Source organism: Charadrius vociferus, unplaced genomic scaffold (genome assembly GCF_000708025.1).
Source record: "Charadrius vociferus isolate BGI_N301 unplaced genomic scaffold, ASM70802v2 scaffold341, whole genome shotgun sequence".
Lineage (NCBI taxonomy): Eukaryota > Metazoa > Chordata > Aves > Charadriiformes > Charadriidae > Charadrius > Charadrius vociferus.
In genome coordinates this window covers 1,350,236-1,373,195 of record NW_009646847.1, presented here as the reverse complement: position 1 = coordinate 1,373,195, position 22,960 = coordinate 1,350,236, and the positions used below count along the sequence as shown (strand labels likewise).

Here is a 22,960-nt window from a genome sequence, read left to right as displayed (position 1 = left end):
AAGTATTTTACAGCAGGAAGTTTTCATGTTACATTGCATGTATCACTGACCTTTTGAATCATCGTTGTGTTTTAAGAGCTTGCTGCACTTCCTTTCTTTGTCACAAGGTAAAGGTGTCTCAGCCGTGATTTTTACCAGTCGTCACGCAATGCTCTAACTTTAGCAAGGTCAGTAGACTGAGGTGGTTACTCCATTGGAGTAAACATAATTTGCTTTGACCAGTCAGGATCTGTGTCTTTCCACATTGTAGCTCAATATTTTGTATTCTTACACACTGAAAAGAAACAAGCATTCTTTAGGAGAGCAAAGTTACCTGTAGCAAGTGCTTTCTTTGGATTAGGTCCTGATTTAGGTAAGCTTTTAAAAGTCTACGTGTTCTTGTGGCAGGGAGAGGCGGGATGTGCAGAGCTATACGTACAACTGCCCAGCATGTCTTTTTCTTGTTTGTGGCCGAGTGCAGTCACACCTTTGCATGTGTAGTACTGCTCTTAGAGTGACTTTTTGGGAGTTTTGTCAACGCTGTTTATTAGGTATGGATAGGACTTCTGTAAGATTAATTTAATTAATGGAACGTGATCATAAGGTGGTATGCTTGCATAGAGGGGATTCAGGGTTCCAGAGAACCAGGTTTTTCAAAACCTCATTCATCAACAGTTACCAACAGCGTGGTGTGAGCTACCGAATTAAATCCCCAGGAAATGGCCGTGGGTTTTAGCATTTCTATAATTAAGAAAATGCCGAAATTTCTTCTGCTCGCCTAACCCTACTCCTTTTACAGCTGTGGTTTCCCTTCTAAACCTGCTGGTGCTAGCCAGTAGGTCAGACCTAAGGACAATCAGCTTTTGTACGGCTTGGCTACATGTGTTATATACTTGGAATGTTATTTTAAAGGGGAAAGCCACAAAGATTAATGTAGTTGACGGGCAGACAGATTAAATACTAATATCCACATGATTATTTAAATTTCAGACCTTTACAAATACTTTATACTAAGTAAAATGTTCTTACTACATGTTTAAAGTCTGTAAAGAACGTGGAAGAAGATTAATAAAAGTACCGGCTTACTGAAAATCCCACTACCTAGGGACCCAATGATTTCTTTTATTCCATTTTTTTTTCTTTCCCCCCACCCCTCGCAAAGCTTCCTGTTGTCAAGCCAGCTGTTCCTCCTCTTGAGCAATGTCAGTGTTATACCATGATACGCTTTTTTTGTAGAGGTACTGAAATATTTGTATGTGTCTGTGTAAATGCAGAACAAGTGAAGATACGACTTCAGAAATTGCACGGTAATTAAGAGCAGCATGCAAATTAAAACAGATAAATTAAGTGAACTAATAAGTAATCCCTAGAAAGAGGAAAAGTAGGTTTTAATAGGGCATGGCAGCTGCAAATGAGTATGTCCTATTACTGAGATTGAATCTACACAAGTTCCTACAGCAGTTTTAAAATGTTTTCTGACCTTTTGTTTTATACTGTGTATTCTGTAAAATGTACAGCTAACTGCCATTATACGAGCAGTCCTGAGGTTGTGGTTGTTATTATTTCTTTATGTTTTTGCCATAGCTCTAAGAAGGGAAGAAGCAGTAGTACAGCAGCAACTTCAGGTTGGCTTCCAAACAGCCTGTTTGGGAATGGTAGTAGATCTCTCAACCTCAGCCACTCTGCAACTGCCTGCGCAGCCCAGCTGCCTGTGTGGCTCCTGGTCACCAAGTTACAAAAGTGTGTTCAGGCTTGTTTTTACTGTCACGCGGTGATGAGTGAAGTATTTCATGGATGGAGTAGGAACTTCAACAAATGGGACTGAGACCTCCATTTCACAGAATACTCTGTAGTCGGGTTACTTGGGCACATTCCTGGGAAGGTGAGAGGGACATTTTTTTCCCAGGTGCACAGTAATTGGTGTAACTGTGACACATTTAGAGCAAAGCACCACCGACTCCTCTGCTGATTGCATTTTGCTGCAAATCTCAACTTGGTATTCATGTCGGAATAAATTAAGATCTCAGGCTGGGGAGGAAGAGGAAGGAAAATAACTGGAGTGTTTTGAGGGGTATTAGTGTCTTACACTTTCTCCTCTTTGTCAAGCCTGGAGACCTTTTGACCATCTACCTTCTGTGCTGGGACGTGTCCTACCACACACTGTGAATGTGAAGTTAAGGATTTCCTCCTTAGACTAATTGTCTGTCTGTTGCACAAACCACAACCATGCCTAATGCAAAAAGCACATGGGTATCTGAGAAAAGTACTGGTCTGTAAATGGTAGCATGTCTTGAGTCCACGTGTTGATTGGAAGCAACTGCTGCTTCCCTCGGGTTTTCAGACAGAATATCTGTGGAAGTATCTGATCAAAGCTGAAAGAGAAATAATTCAATACACTCCAAGCTTTAGTAAACCTTATATATGTGCATGGAAGAGACATCATATACAGAAGGCTTATTTATTATTTCTACGGTGCCTTAGGTATGCATGACACTTCACAGGCAAAAATAGATAGTCCTTGCCCCAAGGAGCTTACAAGCTAAATTAAGTTAAAACCAGCCAAAATGACAGCATATCCATAGTTACGGAAAGAACACAAGGTATGCAGACAAAATTACTGCTGTTTGGGGAAGGAACAGATTTTTGTGCATAAGATACATTTACTTCATTTTCCATATCCTGTTTGTGACTGCTATGATCAGGAAATACAGAATCTGACATACCTGACCTGTGAATATTGCAAGATACTCTAGCCTGTGTTTCCTCACAGGTAAACATATTAGTAAAACTGCAAAATCATAGACTATGTACCATCTGTGAATCAAAACTATTAGGCATAGGTAAAAACGGCATTTAGCTTTTCCAGATGAAAATGCCACATTATCTGCAGTGTGAAACCATTAGTTGACTGCGTGCTCAAAATTTTCCAAAGTGTGTTGCAAATGCATGCAGGAACAAGATACTGTGTGAACATTTTTCATTTGGGAAAGGTGCAAATTAATCTAGCCCGCAGACTGCGGTGACACATTTGTGTATGTTTTTAAGATATATATAAAAATAAAAGCCAGACCTCCGAAAACAAGCTACTGATGCAACTGTAAGCAAAGCAGTTTTAATGTCTGTAACGATACATTGTTTCCTGCTTTGTTTTAATAAACCAAGTTATCTTAGATTCTATAGGAAATATTCATATTATTAGCTGATAATATATATAATTTACATAAAGAAACAGCACAAAATAAGATTGTCTTCTTGCTGCACTTTACTCCATTTATATATACAAGCAGTCTCAATTTAAATTAAAGAAATCAAAATTAATTTTATGGAGCTTTCTCTCTTCCAAATATCGTCAGGTTTAAAAAAAAAAGAAAAGTCCAGAAAGGGGACTGATAATTTAGAGCATAATATTCTACTGCCAGCAACCACTGTTAGTTTTTCCCCGTATTTCTCTGTCCCCAATTAATCAATATTTTTCTACTAAAACGCATCTGAGGGAGGCCTGTATTATTATGTGCTGTCTCATTCATGGGTTTTGGAAAATTACCATCTTTGAATTATTAGACTTTTGGCAGGGTTTTGTTTATCACAGGATTTATTTTTAGCAGTCCCAGTGCTGAGTGAAGGGGGTTTTTTTGGATACAGGAAAGACCTTCAGTCTTCTGACGTCCTGAAGACATCAAATATTTTGACAACATCCAAGGGATGTTGGGGTTCTTTTTCACTGAAAATGCATCTGTAGCCCCAGTCAGCTCTTCCTGGCAAGGCATCGCCTGGCTACAATCGTAATGCTTCTACGAGGGATGAGGTTCAGGCTGGTCCTTAGTTTAGGCTCAGTTTAGTAGCCCATTAGAAATGAGAGATTGTGGTGAACTGTGGTGTTTGCTAGAGAAATTCCTAACTGGTGACCTTTGAGGCTAGTATATCTTAGACAGGCTGGCCTTTTAATTAAGAAAAGTATTTACTTGCAAGCAGCTGACTTGATGTGTTGTGCCCAAATTCAATTTCTGCATTTATATGAGAGCATAAAGGGATTTTGCTGTTTTAACCAAGTTAAGTTAAAGAATCACTATCCATGCTGCTTCATTCCTTTACCTGGATCCACGGACTCTCATCTGCGCAAGGCTCAGGGAGCAGGTGCTGGAACTGAGGCTCAGTCAGGGAAACAAGATGGGTATAATTATAATGCAACATGGACTTTATTTCTACAAGAAAAAAAACAATGGGCTATTTTTTTTCTTCAAATAACTGCTAAAGCTCCTACTGAAAACAGTACACACAGCATGCTTTCTTCATGCTTTGTGCACCATCTTAGCTCAGATACATAGGATCTCTCAAAAAGTCCTTTATTACTATGGTGACAAAAAAAAAAAAATCTATTTATTTCTTAAACACCGTACGTGAATGACTAAGTACCCCACTTTGAAAATAATAGACTTGGTAATCTACAGGTCCTCTGCATCAATATGTGAGTACAGTTCACTTAGTTTCTCAAACTTTGGTCCCCACTCTTTAATGTCGTCATACACTAGACTCTCACCCAGTCCAGAGGAGCTCAGGGTACTCAGGCTGCTCGCCACCGAGCCTTCTCCTTCCGTGCAGAACACGCGCAGTGAGTCTTGGGGCACAGCCTGCAGGTGGCGGTCGGCATCTCTGACAACTTCTGACAAGTACTGACCAAAGTCTGCACCAGTAAAAGAGAATTCTGTAGTCGCTGATGTTTTGGTCTGCTCCTGCATGCCTGGGGATGCGGCACTGAAGAAACTGCTCAGTTTTGTTGCTTTTTCTTTCTTGTAGAGGGAATAAGCTGGGCTGGTTTGAATAGAGACCTGCAGTTCTGCCATGTTGTATGCGTCCTGGAGTGAGAAACCGTGTACATTAAATTAGTATTATCTCTAGGTCCCAAAATTCCACGTTCTAGTGGAAAAAAGAAGGAACAATCCTGAGGCAGCCCGTTTGGTGTGAGCACATGAAGGATTGGCTTGTTCAACCAATTCTGCCACCTGCAACATGCCTAAGAAAGCCAAAACCCCCCAAGCAGGTGAGAATGCGTGAGGAACCCCCATGCAGCCTGCACTACTACAGTTAGGTTCAAAATCAAGTCTAATTTCATATTAGAAGCTAAATAAAAATGACATAAATTCCCAAATTTTGTTCTGAAATTCAGACCTGAATATTTTTTCATCATTAAACACTGATACTGAGTCTGGCAACAAAGGTGAGAAAGGATATTCAAAAAGAGCATGTTAAAAGAAACCTTTCTGCATTAGTAGTTCAAACATCTACTGTGATTTCTGTTAAAATTTTATCAATCTGTGGAATAATGGCTAGTTATGGTATGTGGAAGTGGCATGACTGTAAAAGCTAAGTAACTACCTACTACAAAATAATAAATTTAAAAAAATCCCTTCTAGTGCAGAAGCAGTTAATGCTGTCTCATTATAGTACCGTAGCTCCTGAAGTGCAACCTCTGTCACTAAAGCTACCAGTACCGTACACGTTAACTGCATTAACTAATCAGAATCTTTACGCCAGCTGAAAGAGAAGAAGCGTTGTCCTACAGCATCCGTCAGCTTCCTGCAATTCAAAGATTGTGTCTCTGGACTGACTTACAGCCAAAGAAGAATGTTGACAGGCTGTGAGAGACAGAATTCATTAGACTACAGAAGTAATTAATTGCATTGCTCGTGCTGTTCATCTGAATAGTAGCCATCGATGACAGTCGCCAAATTGGCACTTTCCAAAAGATTACATTTATTCTCTTGTGTGCTGAATTGTGCCTAACCATTATATGAGAGATTATCCTAGGTAATCTTGGTGAGCTTTGCTGAACTTCAATCAGAGATAGAGAACTGCTTCAAAAAACCCCACCTGCAATCAAGAAGCCACGTAAGTGGCAAGACTTGGGACAGGCCTGTAACACAGAGTATCTGCTTATTGCCATTCATCCAGAGACTAAATACTGTTAGTGATGGACAACGTGAGACCTACAGCACGGATGCCCATCTTAGGCATGTTCTAAGTAAGTGTAAGCTACTCAGAAGTCCCCGGAGTCCTACTCTCTGCTGACATTACAAAGACAAAATTTGTGTCCAAGCACCCTCGTTATCCTTTAGTTAAGGTAACATTAGAATACAATTAAGGTATTGTAATTCTGGGTATTTGGGTGTTTTGTTTTTTTTTTTAATCTAGAGAAACAATTAGGTATTAAAAAGGATACTGGAAAGTTGTAGCTACAATCCCAGCAACTGCAAAATTGGAATAATTTAGGAACAGTATATAGAACCTGTAGAGGCTTCATTCGAAGTGGCATTTCTTCAAGACTGAGTAATAGCCTCTGATGAAGATCATCAAGTCACTAATTTGATTCCACTGCTTAAAATAAGGAGTGTATTTTAAGTACACCCCAAAAGTAATTAAACATGTCATATAGAAACTGTGGATTTCCTCACTCTAGATCTTCTGGGTATAAAATTACAAAATACTGCAGAGGACATTAATCTTATTAAGGAAAACAGGATTTATGCATATAGCTGTCTATGTTAACACATGGAAAATGTCCCTGTATTTATTACATTCACACTAATTCATCAAGAAATAAAGAATACTCTACAAGTAAGAATATTTTCTCAGGTGGCCCTGTAAAACACTCTCTGTATTTTACAACTAAAAATTCTTGAAGATATTTGGAATTCTGGGACAGGTCAGATTTAATTTTGTTTTTTTTAAATCACTGGCTTTTCTTGATCCATCACATCCGTGCCCTGACTATTATTACCTCTGCAGAGTCACACCACCTTTTGAATCCATGAAATGAACAAGTTTCAAAGGCAGCAGTGAAGTTCCTTACCTTTTTCAAACATAGCAAATGTCTATGGGGCAGCAAATAATCTATTTAAATTACTCATCTGTAATATCTGCGGTTGTCTTTCAAAGTTCTGGCTTAAACTGACATGTAGAAATCCTTAAAACAGCTAGCAGAAAGGTTAACATTATCTGGTTTGGGTATAATCTGGTCTACTGTAAGTATAAACACAGCTTGTGTTCACTAGTGTATTTCTCTCCAAAACAGGAAAATGCAGAAAGGTTCTTCCACAACCACCGTGTGCTTTAGGCCTTAAGAGGCACAAACATAGCACCTCGGTTTCTTAACAAGTCCTGTCTGAATAACCGCTGTTAGGAACAGTCTCCAGAAAGAGACCGTCCATAACAACAAAGAGTTCACGTCAGGCTCTTTGAAGCCCTCAGTGCTAAAGTAGTAATTACCCCTGAGAACCTCAGCAGCTCCTGAGCCATGAAACCCAAACCATCAGCTGTTAGTTCTTTACTGCTAAACTCGCTCTACGAGCAATTTTAAATATGCACATAGGATCACTTGTTTTAAGACAAAGTAGAAATTGATAGGCACTTATCTCTGCTTAAGAAACATGCACCCTTGTGTACATAACCTTGCAAAGAAGTCATCTACTAATTGCAGTAATGAATTGGCCGAACAAAGTCTAAGGTCCTCAGGTATAAAGGAAAAGCATAAAATACATTTTCATTAGCATGGTGAGCCACCAGTCCCCTCTTAATTGTGACATAACACAATGATCCTTACTTGGTCTTGCTCCCCGCCCCCTTCTTCATTGTAGTTGAGGATATTTTCTCTGATGTCCTCCAAATCCTCATGATGCACAGGTACATGGCAAACTCCTCCATTCAGACCTTTGTGACTCTTCCAGCGAGCCCACAAGAATACAGCACTGAATAGAGCTGTGTAAACACACAGGAGCAAAACATAACATCATTCAGAAACAAATAAAACATTATACCGATGTGCTGCAGGATGGCTTAGGCAGCAGCCACTCTATAGGAGTACTGCAGCACTGGTTTGCAGTCAGAGCCAGCAAGGCTGTAGTTTTGCATTTCTCAGCAAATGTTGGATTTTTGCACTCCTCAATGTAGTTACAAGTGAACATCAGAGACAGAAAGGCTTTAAAGAGCATTTTAAAATACACATTAAAGTACAACTTTGAAGTTGTTAAAGAACTGAAGAACCCAAGTGGTGTTCAGAGCCCTAGCTGTTTACTGTATTGAGTGAAACTTTGTAAGAGAAAACGTATACAAAGGGGTAGCACTCAACTAACAATGTGTTGACAGTAACAGATAGAATTACACAGAAACGAAGCACAAGAAGACACAAGACAAAAGAAGAAATTACTTTTATACATTTTACTAGAAAAAAAAAAAATCAGGCACATTCTACCTTAGCATCCATGAATTCAAACATTTTTCTTAAATGCTTAGGTGCATTTTATACACTGACAGCTGTAAAATTTCAATATCAGATACCGAACATTATGCAAACAGAAACTTATGTACCACTGTGTTACCAACTCCATAAAAATTAATAAAATAGTAAGACCTTAAACCATCGGATACCACAAACTAACACTGTAGTGAGTTAAAGAGACCAGAATCTCTTAGAGAATATCTACATGGCAGAGCACAGCTCTGAGGAGCAGCATCTAGATGACCTTGGGACTGAAACTGGTGTACGCGGGGCTCTATGCCCTGCACTGTGCTGTGTAGCTACACCCTTCAAACTGAATCAATGCATTTGAGATGTGTATTTATCTCTTCCTCCTCCGTCTCCCAAATTTACACAAACGTGTCACACAGATTTTCACACATGGTAACTTGTTGGCAAAGTAATTGTTTAGCTGAGCTGATTTTGAGATACTCAAGAAGTCTTTAAACGTTCTACATCTCTCCTATTCTTTTACTCTGTTAATAAAAAGCCAATAATTAAAATGAATATAGCTCATGTTCCAAGAGTGTAAACCAGAAGTACCCTACTGAAGACAGTATCTCTTCCATACGCATAAAAACAGTGTAAGCTCCTCCCTGACCGTCATTAAACAGTGCCATCATTAAAAGCATTCTATGAAGGTTGTTGTTTCTTTGAGCCGCAGCGTTAGTATTAGGGCAGTTGCAAGCTCCAAAGTACCAGAGTGTCTGAGCTGAAGTCTCCTGGCAGGGAGGGCTGGGGAAGGCTCATGTGATATCAAACCAACGTGAAGCTGCCCTGGTATTGATTTACTTGCAAAACAGTACCATATTTAATTTAAAAGATGTAGTCAGTCAGAAAAGCGGCTTTCCTAATCTATTGGAAAGTTACAAATTTATAATAAAAATTGCATGAATTAATCACTTTTAAGTGCATTACCCCCTTCTGGAACCTGTGTAAGAGAAAAGGGCATCTGAAATCTTGAGAACAAGGAATTTTATTAAAAATTCTCCTAACAAAAGTTACAGTTGTGTGGCAATACTATTGTCAACCACATCCACTAAAATTTTCACAGCAAAGCACACCACTTGGTTAAAACCAACTGTTTCTATCTTGTAATTTAGACCCAAAAGATTAGCAGGATTGTTAGGTAAAAGATACTGTTTTTTCAGTCGAGTTCAGTCAAGCACAGACAGCAACACCAAGTCAGCTCACAATAAAACTGCTCTGACACAGACACACACCCTCCTTTAACATAATGATCTCTGATCAATGTGCACTAACTGGAATTCCAAGAGCTGTGAAATCAGTTTCCCACGTTATTTGCTGTTCATATTTGCATGGCAAATATAGCATCTAGCAGAGTTGGGGAAAATTATGGTATTTCAGGTAGCTATAGATGGATGCAAAGTAGTCCACAATACATTTTCATACTCTTACTATGACTTCTGAATGAAAATTAAATAGCGCTGCAAGCCATGAGAAAAATCCTATGTCCTTACTCAGGCAAACATTCATGAAACTTGAATAAACAAGAAGGACTCAAAGATGTGATCCTTCCCCACTAGTGATACCCTTCTTTGTCTTTTCTTTTTGAGACCCAATGCCTAAGCCTGAAAATGGTTGAGGAAGCCAAAAGCAGGTGTTAGGAGCTGTGACCCAACTGGTAGGATGCCAGAAACTGCTCCTGTCTGACCAAATGTATTCCTATCAGACAGTGTATCTCTCCTAGACTGAAAAATCTGTTTCGTGCTCCGTAGTATTTCAGTGTTTATCTGGTAGCAATTTCCACTCTTCCTGTTCAATTGAATTTGCTTCCAATTATGAATCTGAACAGTTCCTTAGCCATGAAGTGAAAATGTGCAGAAAATAAAACTGCAAAGACTTTCCATCACTCACAAATGTTGATTCACGTAATATGTGCACACGGGGACGATGTTACTGATGGAGCTGAGAACATGGCAAAAAAATGAAGGCAGAGTCAAGTCAGGATGAGATGATGACTATTCAGGACAAGATGGATAAATGAGTTCACCAAAGGTAATACAAGATGTAGTTGCCATAACTACCTAACAGCGCCAAAAAGCAAATGCAGATGGCAAACATGGAACTAAAGCTCAGGCCTGTATCCTTGTGAAAGATCGCCAGTGTGATTTCACAGTTACGTCCAGTATAGCCATCGGGGCAGTGACATTGGAACTTGGTTGGTGACTGCGAGATGCAGGTACCATAGTTACAGGGCCTTCTAGCACACGCAGTGTAGACACACTGTCTACCAGTGGTGTTCTCCATGATCATGTGTCCCGGAGGGCAACTGAAAAGACGAAGGCAAAATGAAACCATTAAACTTTGAGAAAAGTAGGCATGAAAGACAGCATTTAAGACTTTAAGACAGTCTTTGATGACACTCTATACACAGTTTCTGAAGAAGCTACTAGAAGTTACTTAGAATAATTACAGGGTTGTAGTCTTTTCTAAAGCAGTCATACAACAGTGAGCTCCACAACTTTAAACCCTTATATCTGGGGCTTTCAGAACTCAGGTAGTTCCACTGGCTTCTGCAAGATGAGCCATGTGAAAAAATAGCTGGATTAGGGCCTGCAGTTCTGCCTAGGCAGGACAAGCTCTGCCATGTTCTTTATGTTTCCATCACAGTGAATTTCCAGAAAAAAATACATCTCTAGAAAACTCCATTTGTGTGGGACAGTGGCAGTCAGTAATGCTTGAAGTGTACGTTTTCACAGCACAACTATCTGGAATCCTAACCTCAGCCCCAGCCACACACGAGAAGTCTGAGCTTAATGATGTGGTGCTTCTAATGCAACTTGAGTGGCCTGTAAGGGAACAGAGGTCACAGCTTAAGACAGTGCAAGAACTCACCAGCAAAAGAAAGCACATCAACATTGCACAGCACGAGCTTCAACAAGGCAGCTAGCCATGCTAGTGTTCCACTCCAGCTAACCTACCTTTTCCTGGTTTTCAGGCGTTACAAACGTTCTGGATTTGCTGCTGTTCTTTAAACATTTTCAGTTAAGACAGGCAGCCGAAATTGTTACGGCACCAATAGAGATATGCTAATGTACATCAGCTAAGGGTAGTACCTAAAAGGACAGCGTTCTCTGAGTAACCTGATGCCTATGCAGGCATCTAGCTTCGTGTTTCACACTGGTTCAAGTGATTTGATGGGATTGCCAGTGGCACAGGTTGCACACTTCTTCAGCATCCACCCTTTCCCACCTGAATCTGGAGGGGTTTTATTTCCACCAATTACCTGCATTCATGCATCATCCACAAATCAATACAAATAAATTCCTGGTTACAAGGGTTACTCCTACAAGCCTCTGAAGAACAGCCTTCTTTGATGCCTTGGGCACTTAATACTGACACCAGCTCCTTCACGTGAGTATCCAGAGGGATCCTGTAGTTATTAAATCTGACATCCTTCATACATCCTGAAGCAAGGCACAAAGAGACTGTTTTAAAAGCCATTCAGCAAGAATGATTTGAAGCAGCTGTAAGATTTGGCAGTTCATGTTTAACAAAGGACCCAGGCTACCAAAGTTTAAATCTAGGACTGATTCTACCTAAACTTTCATAGCATTGTTCTCCATTTTTTGACTGAATTTGTTAAAGTTTTCATCAAGATTGCCCAGTATTTTCCACAAGAACCAAGAGCTGCTGCAAGCCCCTATTTGCTTGTATTCAAAACAGCAGAACACATATGCCTTCACTATGTTTTCAAAAGAAAAGTCCAGATATTGTGGAAAATCTGTTATATTCTTCAATGTGCACCAGTATAAATTGTGTGTGGTTGATTTTTAATTGTAGTTTACAGCTTAACTTTACAGAAGAGCAAACCACAAATAATGGCGAAAAAGCCTTGGGGCATTAATAGAAATTTTGTATTGAAGATGTGTGGCACTAATTTTGTATGCACTAGATCCCTCAGCATAAAAGCATATACCTTGATGAATTTTGTATTCATTTTGTTGTTACATTTTGTAACTTCAAACCCCTTAAAGTTTCAGCTGCTTAACAGCAACATTAGTTATCCTAATTAAAATGATCTTCATGTAACCATTTGACTTCTTTAATCTATTCACTTAAAAACAAATACTACTACTCCCATAAATAAAAATTAAAAAAAAATAATCCCTAGTTCTCAGCGTAAACTTTAGTTATTGGAATACTTTTAGTGAAAGAATAGAAAACAATCTTTTTCTAAACAATTTGTGATACACTTACGTTGTAAGCTGTTATTCTGTTTAATGCATATACATTTTATACATTTTCCCCTCACAATCTTGCGTTACTCACTGCAATACTTTTATCTGCAATACATTACCACCTTGCGTCAAATGAATTTACCAGAATCCGGTTAAAGAGGTGAAAGGCATGGGGGAGAGAGGGGACAGGCAGATACCAGGCACGTTTAACCAAGTAACAGTGTGTGTCTTCCTTGAGATTATAAAAGATGTGCTGCATAACTGTGCATTACTTATACTGTGATGTTAGGCAAAGGGTGAGCTGCCAACTGAGGAGAGAGTAAAAAGCTGTTATGGGTATCTTAAGCTTACATTTCTCTAGATTTCTCCTTTGTGTAACAATTCAACTTCCATCCACTCAGTTGCTAAAAATTTAAATTCTTAGCTCTAATTTAATAAACCATTTCTAATTTTAGTTAATGCTTCAACAGAGTGACTGTAAAATCCAATAATACAAAGGTAGCGCATACAGGTAATAAATCAGAGCTTGTTGTGTGCTATGCAATGCATGTATAAAATGGAAATATTCCTTTGAGCGCAGGGACAGTTGTATTTGGTAGGGAAGGACAGCTGCCAAATGGACTGGATGGAACCATGCAATGAATCAGTTCTGTGTATCTAGTGCAATGAGCCACCCACAGTCCACTTGACAGAAGCTTGCGCATCTCCAGTTACAAATACTCTACATAACGTTGTATGAAGAGGTTCCCATCTTTTTTCCAAGTCCAGTAGCTAACAGTATTTGCACATAGTTCCCTGCCGTACCTTTTTTCTAGTCAGAACAGTTTATTTGTCCCTTTTGCAAAACCAGGGAGATGCAAGAAATGTCATGCAAGAATCTGTTTACTTTGGGCTCTACATAAACAAGAAAGCTTCTCTCAATATGCTCATGCAGTACCAATAAACCTTCATTTTTACACATGCATGTTCTGAACAGTGAGATCAAGAACTCACCTTGAAAACTCTTGTTTTGATTGAATGGATAGGTGTTTCCAAGGACCAAGCTGCTGGGGTCAATTACAATCTCTTTGTATATTCCTGCTGCTTTCAGAATTTCTCTCTTCCCACCTCCTTCATAAAGGCGAAGAGTAAATTCATTTTCATTTCTCTCCAGTGTGATATGATGCCATTCACCATTATCAACGTGGTAGGAGGAAAGGCTTACCGAATAGTCTCCATCACCCAGATTATATGAGACCACTAAGAATCCCTGAACAACCTTGTGGATAATTGACAAAGTAGTGAGAAAAAGAAGAAAAGTCATCACCTGACATTTCATACTCACCTGTAACTGTCACATTACTTGAACTAAGACTTGTACGTAATCATCAATCTTAAAGCATTTGTTTAAATTTAGGGTATGTTTACACTGCACATACAGTGTAATACAAAGATACTTCAGGTGCTACTGACCTAGACAACCTAAATACTGGTAACGGTGTACTCACAGTAGTACATAATTCACTCAGAGTAATTTTACCCTGCTTCTCTCTTGGACACATTTATGGGGTTCTTCAAATGGTTGAGAATCTGGCATATCACTTCTACACTGACAGCTCAAACCAGCTTAGCTGAAGAGGGGACTCACTCAGTGGTATGTATAGAATGAACATGTTGCCATTTTGAGAATCTGACATCATTAGGACAGGCACCTTTCTTGACAGGGTCTGAACTATGCAGAATCAGCCACTCGTGGCCACGGCTGAACAGGACACCAGGGTAGACACACTATTCCTCCTATTCTGTATAGCAAACTACACCGCACTGCAATTGGCAATAAATTCCTCTGAAATCCAATGGGATACCATGGTTGTGCATCAATATTTTAAGTAAAGGATCAGATCTGTAAGTGTCCATAAAATGAATTCCAAAGTTTTTGTGCTCAGCATAAGGTTTTCAGTTCTACTTCCAGCTCTTAAGCTAATGTTTCTCTGGGCTAACTATTCACTATCATTGACTTAACCATTATGCAATTACTGTCTGGAATGCCTTGCTCACCTGTAGGGTGATGTGTTCGTCCTTATTTCGAGATGACATGCTCGTGATGACACTATCAGGCTGCCGTGTCCTAATCATGGCTTCAAACAGTGTCCTACGGGCAGGCATGCTGACAGGAAGCTGATAGCGAATGTGACTTCCTGGCCCAAATGTATATTCTTTGGCAACTAAAAAGACAGGATAAAGACCTGTAAATCATTTTGTAGGGACATGGAAGTATTATTGTTTCCATTATTTTCATAGTAAGAGTTGAAAGTAAAAAAAAAAAAAAATTGGAATGCACAGCATGGATCCATGAGACATAACTTGTCTTTTGGGACACGTCCCTTTATCCAGTTCTGTAACTTCCCCAGTCACTCTCCCACTTCATCTTCCTCTATAAAGAGGTGATCTCCCTCCCAACTTGATTCTGCTAATGCTTCTTCTTACAATGGTGGTGAAAGCAGAAGCTCTGACCAAGACAAAAGAAGAGACTGCAGACAAAGTCTTAAGTACCACAATCAATTTTCCCAACCCACTATTTTATAATTGTCTTTTTGCTGCAAACGTTGGCTCCACGAAGGCTAAAGAAAAGATCCTACTATACCAAAAGCACAGGTCCTTAAGCCAATAGAGTCTCTTCCTGACACCAGCAGAGCACTAATTTCTAATTCCAGTTGTGTAGTTCTAATTCTGCACAGTAAGCGGTACTGGCACACTCACATTTAAATTTTAGGTTATTAGGTATCTCTGAAGGTGTAAACAGATGCAAATTCAAAAAATTCTTACGAGAACAAATAATTTTGTTCACAATTCTTTTGTCATGCAGTCTCCATTGTACAAACATCCTCAGGACTAAAGAAATTATCTGATACTGAGAAAGTAATTTCTCAAAGGGAGTTAGAAAAGAAATTGCTAAAAATCGCAGGCAGCTACACTGAAACATGGCTTTACATAACATAAACATCAGAAACCACCTTAGCAATTACTGCCTGCAAACATTTTAAGTTTTCTGTATTGTAAAATTTACCAGCCTATCAACAACATAACAGAAAAACAGACTTCACCTTTATCACACCGATAGCCATAGTAACCCGGCAAACAATGACAAGCAAATGAGCCCCAGTCTCCAAGACACCTCCCATGAATACCACAGGAAGAAGAACCCATGGTCTCACAGCTCCCGTCTGTCAGTGTGCATCCAGGGAAGCTATTCAGGGATTCTGCAGGAGACTGAAGATCATATACCTTCAAGAGAAAATTGTATGACACCGATATATTATTTAAGAAATACTTACGCTTCATTTTTAAACAGGAATAGCTACATCACATAACAGTCTGTTCGTCACCTGCATTGCTTAAGATGTTAAATTTGCTTTTTGACATTCAGATTTCAACTTATTTTATCAAGATCATACTTTGGCTTTGAATAAACTCAACTGAATATGAAAGCCAAAAAACCCTAATATTTCCTAACAAAGCAGGCAGCTGGCATAAACATACCATCACACAACTGCCATTCAGAAGTTCCCCAAATGCACAAAGAAGCTTGGAAGACAGCTGCATGAAGTAGGAGATAAACAAAGGCATAGTTTCTGGCTCACAGATACATCTGTTTGTAATTGAGAAATAACTTTTCAAGGTAGTTATTCTAAGAGAAAAAACAGAATTTTCTTGTATTTTACACTGATTTATATGGGCATTGAATAAATTAATGGAAGCAAAAGTATCAGGTATAATACAAATCTCCCAAAAATATAATAAAGAAGTTTACTCCTTTGCTAAAGCAAAATGCTACACTTCTCTTACCTGAGTATCCAAGATGAAATTGCGCAAACAACCAGAAAAGTGTTTGTGCAGCAATTGTGGGTAGGAATATGGTAACGATTCTTTTACACCACCCAGCTGTAGAACATGGTTCACATTCAAATACCTTTAAAATTATATCAATAATAAAAATAGATGTGAATTTGCATTCAAACATAGGCATTATATATTTTTTAATATATATATTATATAATAAGGCAGATAAATAAACATCTACATTGCATTTCCAAATAATAGAGGCTTTATAAAATAACAAAAGAATGCAACTGTTTTATCTACTTCTTTCTCTGAAATACAGTCAGTCAGTCAGTGAACAGAAGCTGGTCCTTTAAAATAAAGGGTAATTTATTTTTTAAATGTGACAGTGAAGTCTATTGCAAGTTTAACTGAGGTACACTACTACAATTCAGGCATGTTTGTGTTCAAGTCAGAACAGCTGTGATATTCTAGACACCATGTTCTCCTTCGAGTGCTTCTGTGTGTGCACATTCATCCTATACTGCAGTAATACTACAACAAAGACTGTTATGTGTATGATAAAGGCTGGAAACCCAAAAGCTGGGTCAATGTGGTCTAAAAGGTACAGTACACACGTCCAGGCTCTGCGATGCCTCCGAATCATCTCTCTGAGCCAAAGAATTCCACATACTTTAGTCCTCACAGGGTTTCTTTTTCTCTGAGTTACCAGCTCAATTTTTTGTTTTCATTTCTTCTTATATTTTTGCCTTTTTTGTATGCTCCTTTCATGACCAGGAGGACCTTCATGGATCTGCTTACCAGGCTTAATCCCAATGCTGATCAGCACACTTGCTGGGACTATCTATTCCACAGCTCAAGTATCTTTATGAGTACAAAGGTTTCCCTAAAATATAACCTGAATATTCCCCACTGTAACCTAAGGCCCGGTACAGAAGAGATTGTCTAAATCCTCTTTGTAGTCTTCTTTTATATCCAGTTAGAGTTACCATATCTCTCCTCGGTTTTCCCTTCTTTCAGCTAAACGACCTCAATTCCTTCATTCTTATTCTCAAGGCAAGCTGATTACAGTCACTGCTCTTCTCTGGACTATACCCAGTTGATATGCACCTATCCTGCACTGTGGTGCACAAACTGGACCCAGGGCTCCAGCTGAGGCCCGGCCGTGCTAACCAGAGTGGAAGAATTCTATTCCGTATCTTGGAGATCTACACATGTTGAGGTATTATTGTGTAGTGCTTGCCTTTTTCACATTGATGTGGCGTTGCTGACTCTCTGTCCCACTGCCATCCATATCTTTTACTGATACATAGCAGTTGTTCCCTTCTCTCTATTTGTGAGGCTGATTTTTTCTGCCTACATGTAGTACTTGGCCCTTCGTTGCAGTGGAAAAATACAGTACATTTCCAGGTCCTATTTTCAGTTTGCTGAGATAATTTTTAATTCCAAGCCATGCCCTCCAACATACTGGTCATTTCTCCCAGCTTGGTGTCATCAGCAAGGGCAACAAGCATCAGTCCAAAGGACTTAATTATACTGAATCCAAACCCTTGCAGAACGTAGCTGAATACATTCTTCTCTGTTTAATGTAATAATTGCTTTTTTAATAAGATTTTCCAGCTTTTTCAGTTTAAACTGAGGCTAAGGGCTGACCCAACAGTACAAACAACTTAAGCCACCAGTGTCACTGTTGCACCTTGGCTGTATTACTTTGTTGGAAAACACACACAGGAGGATTGTATGTCTCATTACAAGACGCTGCAGCCAAAATTAGGCACCCCAGCACCAGCCTACTTTAATTAGCAGTTTATATGAGTACACCAGGCTGTGAAGTGAATAGCTGAGGTATGGATACACGTGCACTTCCTCTCACTCTGCTATAAAGGCAGTAAACTTGGATCCAACGGAGACCCTGACGTGTTAGTTTGCCTTAATACATTCACCAAAAGTTGTCAGTAGGAGCCCTCAGACTTACACCAATCAGATAGTAAGATTGGCTGAGGATCCAGAGTTATTGCCATTAAAAAGTTAACTGGCCTGATTTCAAGAAGTTTCCAAGAACAGGCTTACAGTGACTTGATAAATAAAGTGAGAGAAAACCTGTGGGTAAGGGATGGTACACAGTACCCACAAAATCTCCAGTATTAGCCACACAGTGTTCTGGGGTTGTCATTTAGTCTTTCAACACTACTCAGAGGAAGACTGGTTCCTTAAAATTTGTTTAGCACTTTAAGGTCCAGACTTGACCCTTAAGGTTCTAGAGAAAAGCAAATACTTTTATACTTCTAGTCATTAATAATTTTACTTTAGTTTGATAGGTAAATTTTCAAAGGCCTTTAGAATAAACTGTCTTTCAGTGAATCTCCAGAAATGTACCTTGCTCTTCGTGGAACAGAACCAAAGACTTCACAATTTGCACGATCTTCAGTGGACAGCCATTTGCCTACTCCTTCTATCTCTGAAACCACAGCTGTACTGCAATGATCCAAAGTGAATCGAACATCCTACACCAAAATATAGGATTATTGATTTAAGAATTTCTGTAAAAGTCAATAAACAAGTTACATCAAATTTTCATCTTTTTCTTTTTGCATAACATCAAGCAAAAAAGGTTGGTTTTTTTTCCTGGTCTGTTTTCAATCTTGCAGTAAACAGTAAAGCTGAAAGAGAAGGCACTTAACTCTGCATTTAATTCATGCTTCTGAGTAGTTGAACCACTTTCACAAAAACTGTAACTGCATTTGCAAATAAATAATTGTCTGCTTTGTGGGCACAGGTAACTGATTTCAGTGTCCAAATGTCTACACCGAATGTGGAGATGATAACTAAGCCTTTAGGCACATTCCACATGTGTTGCAGAGCTTAAAAAACAGGAAAAAGATTCCCCTGATCCTGGAATATAGATTACAACATAGATAGATTTGGAATTAACAATGCTGTATTCCCAAAATTCATATTATTCCTCAAATCTACAAGCACAGTTAGAGTAACACATATAATTACCCAGTCTGTTTTTTCTACCCTCCTGTTTCTGCGCAGGCAAATGCTACTGGAAATACAAATATCCTGATATGGAAAAAAAATAAAAAAATCAAATAACTGACCTGACCATTGGTTCTGACTTCTAGTCGATGCCATTTTTTGTCTGCTGTGTTCAGCTGACCTGGAAACTGCAGCACCACAAAACCCGAGCCGTGGCTCATCTTCAGCACAGGAACACCACCGGAGAGTTCTAACACAACATGAAAAAGATTCAGCTCTAAAAATCTTTCCATTTTGGATATATTAGCAGTCAGCAAATGTACTCATTTAATGGTTATTGCTGGTCACATAAAGTGGGGTTTACTATAGAAATATAGGATTATATTCTATGACTTCTATTAAGCAGAAATACTAATTCAATATAGTTTTTATTTTTATTACTTCAGATTGTGCCACTTCTTTGTCAAAACACTGGAACTAATTCCTGATAAGCAATCTGCAATTTTATAATGGTCTAAAACAATTAACACATGCAGTTTTTACTCCCTCCCATCTTCTATTCAAATTTACAAGTAACTGCAAAACAAAGCAAAAAAGAGGTTAATGATTAACAATATCCAATAACATAACTTGGATATCTTGTATATTAATTCACAAAAAATAAGCAATAGTAACCCTTTAAATATGTGTCAACATAAAGCAAAGAGTTCTACTTTTGTATAAATTTTCCTGCAGTGGCATGCTGGGGCTGGATTCAACTATCAAAGCATTGCCTGTTTAAAGAACAGGCAAAAATGCCCCAAGACTGAAAGCAGCTTAAGTCGATTTCTTTTCTCACTAAACGAGATATGAATGACATGCAACTAAGACTGCATTAATCATGTAATACCTATCTTCAAAGTACCTAAATTCCTTTATAGCACTACAGTTTCCCAGGGGGACTATTTTTTTATATATATCAGTCTAGTTTGCTTTCCCCTTGATTTCTACAACTCTGTGATGGACCTAAAGCCATAGGTGCAGGGTACAAAAATAGACATCAAGGAAGAAAGACCTATTAGGAAATGTTTAAAAATATTTTCAAACTAGAAAATACATTACCTCATAAGATGGAAAGACAAAATTCATACTCTAACTACTACACTGTTCACAGGGAACCCATTTGCAAAAGATATTTAATTTTTTCACACACTTCTGCAGAAGTACCTATTGCAATGAAGTTTTCTGTACTCCCAGGTTCTGGATTTGATAAAGGACCACTATATAGTAATAGTCCATCTGGAACCACAGTAATAAACTCCAGAGAGAGAGAGCTTTGAAAGCAAGGCCTGATGGGACGAAACCATGCATAACCATTTCCATGGAAACTGTGCTTAGTCTGCTGGCAGTCTGGTCCATGAAACGAAGCAGGACAAAGACATCTGAAAGAGCACAAACACAAAAAATAGTCAAAATTACCCAGTGTTCAACTTTTTTTGGTTTTACATGCACCGAATGTAGCACTTACAGCACAGTAAAAAAACAGCAGTGAAACAATAAAGATTTTAGCAGGGTCTCAGAGGTGCTTGGCAATTATTAAAGCACTTTAAGAGTACAAAGCATATTTATCCCCTATATTATCTCCATCAAAAAGAAGGATTTTTGAGGCCATGTTTTTGAGAACAATGACTTATTTCATGAAATAAGTAACACAGAACATTAAATATCAGTTGGTCGATTTATTACAGAGAAAACTCAGGGAGATTAATTCCCAGCTAGAATAAACCAGGATAATTTCACTAAAGGAATACCAGTGCATGCCAGGTGATGCTAAAATACAGCAGGTTTCCTATCCAGTATTTTCTAAACTCCTGTTGTTTAAACTACATTTCACTCCCCCTACATCCTTGCTGCTACCACTGATATTCACTTCTACCATTACTTTCCTGGAAAAGGAAAAAAAAAAAAAACAGAGCACACTTCCCATTCCTTCATACTGAATTAGATGCTCTTAAAAAATGACACGTGCTAATTGTACCACTGTTTCTTCCCCAGGGTTTTCTTTCTTACTCACACACACGCTATTTCCACTGCCTTCAGGACTTCAGCACCATTATTGGGCCATTAGTAAAGACCATGTTGTCATTAGGGTTACACTCCAGTGCACTCGTGAGGTTTTTTGTTTCTCCTTCAGTCAGAAGTATATTTATGATTTTTTTAGACCTGCATCTTGTAAGCTCCACTCAACACTTTAAAAATAGAAGAAAAAAAGTAAGAGAATCTGCAATACAAGTTTCCTCACCTGTAACCATTCAAAGTGTCAATACACATCCCACCATTGAGACAAGGGCTTCGAGGGTAGGAGGAACAAGACTGATGAACTCGGTCCCTAGCTGAACACGTGCAGACCGCTTTGATGGTGGTTGTTACTGAGACAAACGACACGCTTCCAGTATCCATCACTGTTGGGATGTCACTCACGGTGAGGTAGTTTGTACAGCCGCTGCCCTCACTACAATTTGCACTCCTACATTCATCTACATCGATCTGTGAAATGTTCAATTGTAAAGCTGACTGGATCTAAGAGAAAATACAGTTTAACACATCACCAGTCTCCTCCTAATGAATGCTTTTACTTACTCCTTAATTTCTGAAAAATCTAAGCCATCATAGACTTAATAGAATGCTTTAGTTTCCTGAGCATTAATTAGTAACATCCCTGACTATACAGGCAAGCAAAATTATTTGACAAATACAGGAAAATTAAAAAAAAAAATTACAGTAGCAGTATTTCCTAAAATCTTAATCACTGACACAACTGATTGTGAACATGTTAAATCTGTACTGGCCTACTAATACTGCTTCCAAGGACCAAAGCCCTGACAGCAGTGGTATTCCACCTTCCAAGCTGTGTCGTCTGCATCACACTTCTCTGCACCCTGATAGCAACAGGCATGCTTTAGCTTAAGCCAGGATAAAAAATCTTCCTTGTGAGTTATACCCGGATATTATTTCTTACATTCTCTTGCACATAAGGATACAGACACAGAAAAACGCAGGGCTGAGCTGCATTCAATAATAATGTCCACAGGAGTGGCCTGACAAGACCATATTGTAGCAATTAGGATTCAGTCTACTGATTCATGCCCCATAAACTTACATTTAATGTCAAACTGTCTGAAACAAAATGCAGTCAACTTAGCATACTGGATGCTATATTCTATTCTACATTGATCTTTGCTAGTTCATTGTTTTTATCATTAACTTGGGTTGCACCTGAAAGCGCAAATACCCAAATAAAGAGAAGACCCTCATTGTATATATAAAGTCTTGTAACGTAGTAATAGTTTCTCCACAGTTTGCAACTTCTAATCTAAACAGAACAAAGAAGAACTAGCAGAAAGTACAAAGAAGGGAAGTAAGCTGTTCACAACAAGCCTGAGGACAGTAACAGGGCTGCCATTACTTAAGACCTTTTGTACTTCAGCCAGTAGCCTATTCACTGGCCGAAGTTATCACTAAGTTTGTTTCCTGCCACAACAGATTTCTTCCTTCTACTTGTTTGGGGATTTTGCACAGGTGCCTATAAAGCTTCAGAATTTGATTTGTATTTGGTGATTCGAATACATTAAAATGATGTTTATTTAGTGTCCAAACCTGAATACAAAAGACCTCACTACTCCCACAGAGGTATACACTGAGATAT

At 38.7% G+C, this 22,960-nt stretch overlaps 1 protein-coding gene across 1 annotated transcript in view; it reads right to left on the bottom strand.

Moving 5' to 3' along the window:
- Positions 1-4,421: 4,421 nt before the first annotated feature.
- LOC104294475 (neural-cadherin-like) overlaps positions 4,422-22,960 on the bottom strand; it is a 77,105-nt gene continuing 58,566 nt past the window's right edge. Inside the window, exons 22-27 of the mRNA XM_009894087.1 lie at positions 21,557-21,834; positions 20,482-20,696; positions 19,398-19,525; positions 18,891-18,923; positions 7,577-7,642; positions 4,422-4,832 (exon numbers count right to left, since the gene is read on the bottom strand). Coding sequence (XP_009892389.1) covers positions 4,422-4,832; positions 7,577-7,642; positions 18,891-18,923; positions 19,398-19,525; positions 20,482-20,696; positions 21,557-21,834 — 1,131 coding nt within the window. The remainder of the gene's footprint in view (positions 4,833-7,576; positions 7,643-18,890; positions 18,924-19,397; positions 19,526-20,481; positions 20,697-21,556; positions 21,835-22,960) is intronic.